The sequence below is a fragment of the Heliangelus exortis genome, chromosome 18 (assembly GCF_036169615.1).
Source record: "Heliangelus exortis chromosome 18, bHelExo1.hap1, whole genome shotgun sequence".
Taxonomy (NCBI): domain Eukaryota; kingdom Metazoa; phylum Chordata; class Aves; order Apodiformes; family Trochilidae; genus Heliangelus; species Heliangelus exortis.
The window spans coordinates 6,994,765-7,007,138 of NC_092439.1; the positions used below are offsets into that span (position 1 = coordinate 6,994,765).

The following is a 12,374-nucleotide window of genomic DNA, read 5'->3' on the forward strand; positions in this document are numbered from 1 at the left end:
TTAAGAAGCGGCCTTAATATTTTGTTTCTGTGCTATATAGTCACTGATGCCATTTTTTGATACCTTTTGAGTATCCAGCAAGCAGCATAGAGAGGGAAAGAAAACATTATGGGGTGCTCAGAGCCTCAGCTGACTTTGTTTTCAGTGGTGCCATTTGCTGTGTTCTGATTTCCGAGGTCCCGTAGCCAGGGGGCTGGGGGGACTAAACTCGGGGTCATCTCTGCGGTCCTGGTGCTGCTGGCAGAGGGATGGGATGCACCCACACAGCACGGGGGTAACCAAACATTTCAGTCTTAAATACCCTTCTGTAGTCGTGGGAGGTGATGTAAGGTAACAGCAGGAATGCTGCCTGTGCCTGGTAATTAAGGAATGACTTTGTTGTGGCAAACTGAAGGCTGAATAAATGAAGCCTAAAAAATGACCTCTCATACCTAGTGTAGCTAAGCATTTTTTTTTTTTTTTTTTTTTTTTTTTTTTTTTTTTTGGGAGCTGCATTGCTGTTCTGAATTGCCTTAGCAGTCAGGGATGTCTGGACTAAGCTGCAGGGAACAAACAGGGACTGTTAAATATTTTTCAGTTGACTCTCCAGTTGTAAAATTTAAAGTATAAATTCAAATTTGTACAATTAGGAATCAATTTTATTTTAATGTTCCTTCAATGCTGTTTTTATTTTGAGGTTTTGCATAGGTGTTAGTTTTTTACCTGCCTTGCTTTCTAATTCACAGCATGCTGTTTTTGAAGGCTGTAATCTGATCTGTCACCCTTCCTTTCTTTTAGAGCATGAAAGAATAAGCTTGCAGGTAAACAGAGATAAGATCTGCAGTGTAAGACCACAAGCAAAGGCAAATACTGTTGGCCATGAGAAAACAACCACTATCAATTTGATAAAGGGCATGGAAATAAAGATTAGAAAAACTGCTTGTGTACATGGGTAAATATGTAGAGGGGAGGGGCCAATCACCTTTTTTTTTTTTTTACTTCCTGTCTTTTTTTTTTTTTTTTTTTTTTTTTCATATCAGAGTCTTTGTCATGATCATTGCAAGGAAAAAAGTCCCAGAAACAACTCCATGTTCAGTCTGCTCTTTGCCAGGCAATGTAATTTAATGGTCCCATAATTAATTTATTATTTGAAAAGCAACATCCAAATCCCAGACCTTTGGTCTTTCTCAGTATTGTGGCTGTATTGGACATCTATGCTTGCAGTGCCTCAGCAGTGCCTGATCGTGATTAAGTCTTGCCAGTTCCCTTCAGGGGTGGCAAAGCCATCTGCTCCTGTGGGTTTTACAGAGCAGGGTTCCAAGATCAAATTTTATTTAACGCAATATTTCTGCTGATGAGGATGGCTTTTTCAGCTCTTCCTTTAATGCAGTTGGTTGCTAGACATGGTGGTAAGTAGAACTCAGATTAAAATAATCCTTCATTTTCTTCCCTTGGCAGATCGGAGCTGGGACTCTGCAGAATTCTTTTTTAATTCTCGTGTTCTGCTTGTTTCTTCTGTTATTTGTGTGGTTTTATGTGGTTTTTTTGCTTTGTTTTGCTTTCTTGTTATTTATTTATTTATTTGTTTATTAAAAAATAGCATATGAAGTATAAGTTGTAAGAACTCTTTAAAAGGCATGGGGGAGAAATAATGGATGTAATCAGCTGCTTTTTTAATATCTAGGAGAGTCTTGACTAACATCTAATACAGATAATGATGCTGAAAAACATTATTTTGGTTCAAAATAGTATTGACTAGAATATTATACAGCAGTTCTTCCTGACTGTCCTTCACACAGCCTCTACTTCCCTTTTCTTCATTCCCTCCCCATTCTTAGTTTCCCCCCTTTGTAGCTGATGAGGTGGCTGCTTTGGTGGTTCCCTGCCTTCAGCAGAGGGCAAGGAGAAGGCTCTGGCAGGGATGATGCTGCCATGACTTGCTATGGGGTGGAGATGGTGAATTTCTCTGATACACTGCAGTTTCCCCTGTGGCAGTGTGGGGAGATGTCTGCTGCCCTAAATCAGCATTAGCCCAGGTAGCATCTCCCTAATGCACTGGAGACACTTATCAGAGGAACACTGCAGTATGTGAGCACATGAGAAATCATCAGCCTCAGTTCAAACAGGAGATAGGGAATGTGAGATGTAGCTCCCCATAAGCACAAAACATGTTTTATTTTGTTTTATAAAAGAGAAGACAGACCCATTTTTTCAACTCTAGAAGGTCTATGATATTTATATTTATAGCTATAGCACAGATTTACTAAGGCATGGAACAAGAGAAAATGTTTTTTTCAGAGCTCATCCTTTTTCTCTGCCATCAGCAATTTTTTTTAATACATCCGATTTTCCTTTGGAACAAAAGTATCAGGTGACAACAGAACAGGAATCTGAGAGACTGTAGACTTCTGATGTGTTTCCTAAAGTATGTTTGAGGGTTAAAATCACTGTTATTCATCTTTGAAGTGATTTATGATGCTTTTTTAGCATTCTGTCTTTGTACTACAGCATGAATATCCTTCCAGGTTTTGGTAAATTGATTCAATTCAATTTAGCAGGAGCATTTTAATGTATTACAATTTTTTTTTTTTTTTTTTTTTTTTTTTTAATTTTTCCTTTGGGTTTTTTGTTTTGGTTTTATTTTTTTGTCCCAATAGAAAATGCAGTTTGGAAAATCAAGGCTTGCTCAGATGCTTTAATTTTTCTGTTAAGGGAATCCACCTTTTGGTGACTGCTTTGCCCAGAAGGCATGTGACAGTTCTGCATGTTCCTTGTAGAGGTAGCAGGGAGAACGTGTCTGGGCTTTGGGGCAGGAGGGGACATGGCCCTCAGCTGCTTTGCTCCAAGGTTTTTCTGAATGCCACTTCCTGAGAGGAACAAGTGAAGTCAATAACAATCTTCCCAGTAGGCAACAGGCAAGCTAGGGGAATTGCAGTTTCACTAATCTGAAAAGGATCATTTTCTGGAAAACGTCACCTATGAAAAGTTTGTGTGCTTTTTTTTTGGAATAAATAACTCCCCACCCCCTTTACAAACACAAGATTTTTTTCATAGAGAAAGTTTTTCATTTTCAATATGGCCTGATTTTTCTCCCTTCTAATTTTTTCATCCACATGTTCATTCTTCCATTGTCTGTTAAAGTAATTTCTGGAGGTGTTATGGAAGGGTAAGGAAGGTTACCCAAGGCCAGTTTTGTGCTAATTAATCATCTATAGAATATGCAGAATGGAGACCTTATCAGAAAATTGCTTTGTTTTAGGGCTTTCAGATGGAAATTTACATAATTTTACTTGTTGCTTATGGACTTAGAAGTGTTAAGGGAATATTTTATATCAAAATGGAAATTTCACATTAACATATGATGCATACTGGAAATCTCTTTTTCCCACACTTTTTTTTTTTTTTTTTTTCCAGCCAGTACAAGGCTTTGACTACGCCAAGCAACACTTGGGTCAGCAGGGAGCTGAAGATGAGGTTTTACCTGTAACCCAGGAGACTGTCGTGCTTCCACTTCCAGTTAGAGATACTCCAGCCTCCCAGGAAAGAGAAATTACTCAGGATGGGAGCACCATCAAAACTGCAAAATCCAACGAAACAAGGAAAAGGTAGGGACCAGCATGTTTCCACAGGGGGGTGGAATGGGGTACATGCTGCTTGTTGCTTAGGAAAAAACTGTAAGGTTTGGCACCCAGGCTCTGTGCATGGCAGATGGTTCCTCCAAAATACATTCTTGGCATAATGCCAATTTGCACTGAAAGTGCAAGATTGCTGCAGAATATAAGATAAAGTGGAGATTTCAGAGATTGCACGTGCATAGAGGAGGAAATGACAAATGGAAGATGACCATGATACTGGCTGTGGCTGCTGGTGCTGGGCCACCACAGGCTAAGTCTTTGCTGGAACTGTTCTTTAAAATGCTTTGAAGCTTCTGCAAGCCATGTGTAAATATACACAAAAAATGTAAACCCAGCCCTATTAATTAATCTTCTAACAAAAGAGATTAAGTACTTCACTTAGTCCTTTGAATGAGTGCAAACCCCCCTCTGCTTAATCTGCACATTTTTAAACAAACATTGATAAGCACACTTGATCCAGGAATTCATAGGAAAGTCACTCTGATTATGAAATATGTCGAGCTCTGGTGCCTTTCTGAGCAAATAACTAAGTTATCTCACCTCCTTCAGGGTGACTACTTGAGTAAGTGAGAACATGCAGAATTTTAGCCGTTTTTCATTCCCAGGAGCTGTGTCTGGGGATGGAATTTAATGGTGTCTGAAATGAAGAAATATTTCTTGACCTTTACATATTTGCTTTTTCATCCAGGATACTTTGCAGCCTGGAAAGGTCAATTTAAATCAGATTGCTTTGAAGTGGCTGGTAACTGATCAGAATATCTTCTCTGATATTACCACTGAAGGAAACTTCACAGTTAATAATACAACTGCCACTTAAAAAGGAAGAATATTTAGATTAGTGGCAGCAGAAATTGTTGTGCAAGCTAACCTTGCTTGTTTCTTTTCCTTGTTCCCAAGTGGAGCATGTTTTCTTAAAGTGTGGATCTGTCCCTGGATAATTTTTTTGTTTTTTACAGGATTGGGATTATTCACCAACAGTAACACACATATTTAAAAAGAAGAAATGCTACTTTTCAAGAAAGTTTATTCTCAGTAGAGCTTCATAAAATTCCCCAGGCTGGGCTGGGCTGAGCTGGCTTGCATGCTGGTTTCTCCTGAAGTCCTGTAGCTGGAAAGAGCATATTTCAATTTATAGGTATTTCTACCTAGGTTATCTTCAACAGCAAGTTTCTAGGAATTACTTTTCTCATACTTGTCCTTTCCAATTCTGACCATAACAAGTGCTCTTTGCTTACATGAGACAGGAAAGTCAGAGCTGTAGGTAAATGAATGCTTCAAGCTGGCAGTACAGTATTGGCAATAATCTACAGGATGTTTTTTACAGCTGCTTTGTTTCAGTACCATTTTCTGGATGTAAAGCCATTTTGACAGCCATAGAATTTGATTTGATTTTTTTCTTTTCCTCTGGAAATGAAAATCGTGGTGACGGAATCCATTTTTGTTTCTCATTCAAACTCTTCACGTTACCTTGTCGCTGGCCATGACAATTCAGTGACAGATTGCAGATAGGTCCATGAGTAACTATACAGGCCCTGTGGATTGTTTCAGTTTCTGCTGTGGCAAAGTTCATGTGTAGAAACAGTGTGACAATGTGTCTGGATGTGTAGTAGCAACAAATATAACATTTTCTCTTTTGGCCTGACATCCCTGACATGTACATTAGGATTTGATTAATTTGCCCACCCCAAAAAGAAAATTGATGCTAAGAGCTTGCTCCCAGATTTATGTTGTTCACTTTAGTTCTTGCTTCTTGTTTGGAACTAAACATTCACTGTGGTTGTGCTCTGCCCTCCCTCCTTGCCCTGTGCAGGTACCATTCTCAGGGCAAGGATATGCAATAACTGAGAAAACCAAACATTTTCTTAAGGAGTTCCAGCAAATAATGGTGCTGGCTAAACTAGGTTATGCAGAAAAACTGTAAGAAAGGAGCATTTTTTTATCACACTCTGTATGTGTACATATAAAGTGAGGGAGTGCATTTTGTATTGTGGCTGACAGACTAGCTGAGTGTAAATGCAGGCTAAATAATAAAGGAATTAGTTTAGCCATATATAGGAAAACAAAGGTCTGCTTTATTTTAGCTGTATAAATGACACTGAATTGATAATAGGAATTTTTGTCCTCTGCAATGTTGCTTCTGTCATTGTGGGGGTTATGCATGAGGAGTGTTTACTTTCCATGCCTCTAAGATGCCATCAGTCCTGAGCTAAAGGAGAAGCCGTGTTCACCAGGGCTCTGTTTCAGCCTTTGTGGTGTTTCTGTGTGCAGTTTATATGCTGTCTCCTTTTGGTGCAAAATCAGACTTGAAAACTCAGTGATGCAAACTGTGCAAATGAAATAACCTTGAAATGAGATTCATAAGGAAGAGCTCACAGCCTCCCTTGTTGCTATGGTTACTTGCAGCCGGTCCCCAAGTCAGAGTGGCTCCATCATCAGCAACGGGTCAGGAAAGCCCAGCTCAGGACGGAGCTCCCTCCAGAAAGTGATGGCACCACAAAAAGTGACAAAAGAAGAAGGAAGGAAAAGAAATGGTGAGAAGTGTTTCCTAGTAAAAACTGCTCACAGTTACCCCTGTAGCTGTACCTGCACAGGCACTACCTACACTGAAACCACCTTGATTTTCCTTCAGCAGTACTTAGGCATTTTCTCTTCTGCTTGCTTTTTTTTTTTTTTTTTTTTCTTTTACTGCTGTAATTGTTCCTCAATCTCACACAAAACAGTATGGCATTTACACTTTCTGTGTGGGCCTTTGCAAGTTTTCTTACTTTCTTTCAATACCAGAAAACTAACGAAGACAAGATAAACTGATGAAGACATGATGCTATGTAGTAGGTGGACAGGATTTACAGCTTTTTGGCTTTTTTTTTTTTTTTTTCCCCCCTGTATAGAACCCAAGATAATAATTTCTATAACTGCAGTTGCTGAGCTGGCCCAGATTTGGTGAAGATGAATTAATTAGGTAAAAATTATTTTGAGACTGTGAGATAGCCAGAGCTTTAACTTCCTGTATCTTATCTTGATCATACGTTTTTGTTATTGACACTGACAGCTTTACCCAGTGCACCTAGGATGTTACACTGGATGTTTTTTGCAAGCTCTTAGTTGCTGATGGTGACCTTGTGATGTGAGATATATCAGGAACATATGTTGAGAGTAGAATGCAATTACCTTTTCCCTTTTCCCTGCCCTCCTGCTTATTTCTCTTGAGTTATAGCTTTGCTTCCAAAGCTATATTTTCCTTCTTAATAGAAAACACAGTGAGTGAGCCAACTGAACATTTCCCTGTAAAGGGAAGGAATTAAACTGGGTAAACTCTCGGCAGATTCTGTCATGAACACAAGTCTGTAATACTTCATTGTTAAAAATGTAAGTGTGGAAATGAGGACTTGGATAAAGAGAAAATCTTAGTGTAGATCTCTACTCCTTTCTTAAGTAAATCATCTCTGTGGCTGCTTAGATGTTGTGGTGATTACTATCAAATCATAGCATCCCTTGGTAACTGTTATACCTTGTACTAAAGAGTCATGAAAAAGCTTTCCTGCCTTAGCAGAAATACAGTGTGATACAGAGACACATACATAGCACCAGAGATGGCCTTTGTTCTGTACACCAGAATCATACCATGTTTTTTAAGTGTCCTGTTCTTTCCATACACACACCATATTGTACTGCATCTCATGGTGATCATACAATTGATGCTGTACTATAAGCTGTGCTATGCTTTTAAATCAGCTTCACTGAGATTTATGAACATTTGCACATTCACACAGAGAAGTTAATTTTCTTTTGTTATGTGTTTGTCATCTGTACTACTTTATTCTGACAGACCTGTGACTTTACTAATTGCTCCAGACCTGTAATGAGAGGCATTCTGACTGGTCTTTCTCAAAAAGGTCTTTTTTTATTCATAGACAGCAAAAAAATATTTCATGGTTTCAAGGGTTATATTATTTTTTCACTGTTTCAAGTGTAGCTTATTTTACAAGATAACACTGGAAACGATAAATGTTCTTAAAAGCTGTAGTTTATACTGTTTTTTCAATATTTAATGTCAGGTGATCTTTACACATATAGGCAAAATAACTTAGTGAAGGTAATTTTTCTTTTGTTTTGTTAGATTTTAAGTCTTCAGGAAAGCTGCTTTTCTCCTATTTTTTTGTCTGAACTCTCTCCAGTTCTCTTGCCTGGTTGATGCCTTTAGCGTGCATGATGGCAGCAGCAGCAGCAGCACATTCCTCTGAAAAGCAGCATCTAAAAACTGGAATGAATCCCTTGATGGTCACATGTTTGATTTGGGGACTCCAAGTTAGAATGGCTCATTAGTTGCCATAGTTACAGACCAATTTTAGATCCTATTTCTTGCTGACATTTAGTTACACAGAAAAATGACAGCACTGGATGTTACTTTGGTACACAAACTCTGTAAGGCTTGTGTCAAAATCGACTCCAAATGGAGTGAGTTAAAGCTGGGAGTGAATGTTAGGGACCATCCAACCCTTGGTGGTTGGACTTTCTTCTTGTGGATCCAAAAAATTTAAAAGTTACTTTGAACCGTGACAACGAACAACGTGAAAACAGCATAAATGGACAGACTCAGATTAAGGACCTGATGTTTTGCAGGATCAGAACTCTTTAGCTGAGACTTATTTCTACAGAAAGCACAAATAAAATGTCTATTTATGTTAGAATAACTGTAAGTTTCAGTAAGATAATATCATTGCTTTCCCTTTTGTTTTTTAAGTGTCTTTGTTTCTTGGAAAAAAATTATTAATATTCTGGTAGGAAGTCTCCTTCCTGAAAGTTGGTGAGTTAGGCTTTAATTTACTTTGAGCACTTAAAAAGAAAAAAAAAAAGGGAGCATTTAAGCCTTTTTTTATCAAGTGCACAATTGCAGAGATGACTCAACAGGAATACTGGCAATTTCTGAGAGGTTTGTATGGGAACATGGAAGAGAACCACAGGATATTAGCACTTTCACTTATCATTTTATCAGGGGGAAACAATTGGCTGTTTGCAAAGAGTCAAAACTTCTGCAGGAAATCTTTGTTTTCTTCTCCTAACAATCCCAGCTGGAGCACTTCTCATCTTCCAAGCATTTGGACATTGTCTTAAAAATAGATGCAAGTTTTCAGAAGCAATTCAGTCAGGGGCATCACTCTTTTTTTAAAAAATATCAATCTCTAAGACTAATTTTTTTCTGTCCAGGCAGAAGCTGTCATAAAAATGTTTAATTATTTTTCCTTCTGTACTTTGTAGGGATATCTGAAAATCAAATGTCTGCAGGAACAAAGTACTGGGGAGGAAAACTTGGCTGCATTGTTGGCTTAGCTAAAATCAAAAGGATTTTTGGATGTAACTTTGGATGTAAGCTATGATACACTTCCTCTGGTATTCTATGGAAGTGGGAGGCACCAGTTTTCACAGTGTCAGATGTGACAGCTCAGTGTCAGAGCCAGCTTTTCTGAATTTCTGAGCAGTTGCCTCTAGTGACTCAAATGAAAATGAAATATGGCAACAGCAATTGAATGCAGTAGCAGGGATGTAGCAATCTGCTTTGAAACAGTGAGCTGGAGGATCTGCTGTATCTGAACAAACATCGAGCACCCTTCATCTGCCTTCGCTGTGCTGGGTGGGGGAAAATACAAGTGAGGGTGGAAAGGGCTTCATCTTACCAAATTTTGGCTGTTTACAGTTGGCTTTCTAACTAGACAGGCTCTCTGGTGACTCCAGAGGATCACTGCTAATTGGGACAGATCACTTTCCTCTGGAGGTACTGGCCTTTCTCTTCCAGCATGGAAAGAGCTCAGGCAGCTGCATTAGAGCATAAGCACAGATTTAAAGTGATAAAATTACCTTGCATGACTGATGCCTGTCTCTCTGAAGGGCTGAGAAACCAGGGAGCTGGGAAGGATTTATGGTTTATGATTTCTTCAGTTTCCTGACATTTAATAATTGAAGTGTCAAAAAGAAAAAAAAAAAAAAAAGCCACTTGTTGAGCTGAAGCCCCTTATATTGGCAGATGTCTCTGTTCACCTTGAGGTTCCCAGAATCTTTCAACCTATATGACATAGCCTAATATTTCACTGTACTGTCTCCATTTCTTTCGCTGTATTTTTTTGGTATTTGTTTTAAATATAGAATGCTGTGACCCTGCCAGCATCCTGCTGGGGACAGCGATCGCTTTGTTTCTGCAGACATAACCAGTACCATTTCCTGCTGCTTTCTCCACTTGGTTTTGGTTTGCAAGATGCAACCAAGTGTTGTAACCTATTCTGTGAACTTCTGAGTCCCAGGCGTAGTAGAACTTGCATAGAGTAAGTGGAAATATTTTCTGTTTGGACCCTTTTAGGTCAGTGTGGCTAACCCAGCTTGGGTTTTTTTGTTGCTGGTTTTTTTGTTTTGTTGTTGGTTTTATTTTTTTTTGAGCCAGTCTTTTCGATTCCGGTTCTCATGACAAGAAAATACCTTAGCCCGTCTTGCTAAGGTACTGCAGCAAAGCTCTGAAGGAACAGGGACCTGCTGGTGCTTGCAAATATTAAGTATTTCTTAACTCACATCTGCCTTCTCCTCCAGATGAGCTTTACTCTGCCACTTGATTGAGTCTGACAGCAATTCTCACCAAGACTGTTGGTATTCATGCCATCAGATTCAGTGGCTGTCTGGGTGGCTGTGATCTTTCACTAATATGCCAGAAGATGACAAATGCGGGGTTTATTGTGCAAACAGAAATGTATTTTCACAAGGCTTTTTAAAGCTAATAGAGCATTACCTTCTTAAAGAAGTGCCTCCTGCTCTAAGCTCTCATGCCTTTCCTTTCTTCTTCATACAGTTGTCATCCTTGTCAGCTAAATATGTCCAGGATGGTGTTACAAAGGTGTCAGCCAAGAAAAGGGTTTGATGTATTTTGTACAAACATTATGAAACACTCACTCTTTTTGCAAGACTTGCATAAATATATGGGGCAGGTATGGTTGGAAGAGAAGATGCAATCACAGGGAAAAATATCCTTATGCTTATAAGGATGAGAAATGTTCATAGAACATAGAACACAGAACACAGTCTTTTTTTTAATTGACTAGTTCTGTGGCATATTTTGCTCTTTGTCGAACTATATGTATATTCTATAGATTTGGTTACAATCTTTGTGTTCCCTTAATACAAAATGAATCTTTGAACACTTTTGGTGCTTTTTTGAATGACCTAAGAAAGGGCAGAGCACACCTACCTGCTTGCAAGTGTTTCCCATATTTTGGCTTTATGCATTTTTTTCCATTGGTGTCAGCTTCTGATGACTTCCAAAAGCAGTTAACTGGTTGCTTCTGAGCAGGCAAGCACATAAATTTGCTGTAAGGTTACCTGATCCACAGGCAGGTATTTCAGTCTTTTTTTTTTCCCTATATATTTTGATTTTGGAAGGGGGAGGAAAGACAAGGGAGAGGGAGAGGGAGAGAAGAGATTTGGTAGTGGCCTTTATAGTGAAATCTTTAGGCTGAAAAAAGTCTGAATTTCTTTTTTTTTTTTTTTTTTAATATAAATTAAAAGCTAGAGAAAAACAGAATATTCTACATGCCTAATTGTTTTCTAACTGTTCAGAGCTACAATTCCTCAGCCCCTTTTCCCGTGTTCCGAGTGGGCAGCACCACCTGCTGGCATTGCTGGCTTGAAATGGTGAAGAGCTGCTCTCAAATGGGAGACAAACAGAACTGAAGCAGCTTTAGCCTTGCAAACCTTGTACACTATTAGCTCCAGTAGTGTGGAGATAAAGGTTCAGCCATGGTCCTGCTCTTCAAAAAACTAGTGCCATGAGAACATTCACAGTAATTGGCACTCAACCTGAATAAATGATTGCTTTGGATACATCTTCATGTACTTCAGTTACAGGAAGATTAGGAAGAGTAATTCAGTCTCAATGGATCATGTGGTGTGAGATATCTCACAGAAGATGTTTCAGAAATGAAAAATTGGGAGAGACGAGAGAGCAGGAGAGTATTTTTTGCCCTTTTCTGCTGCTGAAGTCTCAGTGTGTGCACACAGGGCAAGTGAGAGGAGAAGAACAATAAAATCATAAAAATGTTAGTGTGCATCTGTTTAGGAACAGAAATCAAAAGCATCACTTTAAATCTGCGTGGTTAGTAATAGTAATCAAGTGTGCTTATTGTGAGTGGACTAGAAAGAAGAACTGGGCAGTTTTCTGAAGTTTCCTGCACCTGTCAGCTCCTTACCCATCTGAGGTGCTGGCATTGGGAGATTGGGGTGGGGCAGGCAAAAACAAACACTCCAGGACTTCCATTTTTCTTCAAGCTCCCTTTGGTTTCCTGTTTAAAGTTTAGAAGTTGCCAAGGTTCAGTTGTGTTAGAAACACTTGCTGTAAATGCTCTTGGAAAGAGATGGATACCAGCAAATATTAAAATTCCCACAGTCCTTATGATTCACAGCCAATATGCTCAGCAGTGAAAAAAGGGACAATGGAAAAAGACCTACTTTCATGTTAGAAATGCCAATTAATGAATAAATGTTAAGCTCAGGTGGAACAGACTTCCAATTTCTAGTGCCATTTGGCTACTGTTTCCATGCCAATAGCACTGCAGTAGATGCAGATGTGCTCACAAGTGAGGGTTGGTGCTCTTTCATTTTAATGTACCACATCAGAAGTAGCTGTCGCCTGTGATTCCTGAATCTCTTTATCCTTAATTTTTCTTTCCTTTAATGAGTCTTTGAACCAGAGAAATTATATTTAATTAAGAAACCCTCTTGTTTTCT

At 38.9% G+C, this 12,374-nt stretch overlaps 1 protein-coding gene across 3 annotated transcripts in view; it reads left to right on the forward strand.

The window, feature by feature from the left end:
• Positions 1-12,374, forward strand: part of KIAA1549L (KIAA1549 like) — an 89,446-nt gene that overhangs the window by 53,771 nt on the left and 23,301 nt on the right. For all 3 annotated transcript variants that reach the window (XM_071761847.1, XM_071761848.1, XM_071761849.1), the window contains 2 exons: positions 3,394-3,584; positions 6,018-6,145. In XM_071761847.1, coding sequence (XP_071617948.1) covers positions 3,394-3,584; positions 6,018-6,145 — 319 coding nt within the window. The remainder of the gene's footprint in view (positions 1-3,393; positions 3,585-6,017; positions 6,146-12,374) is intronic.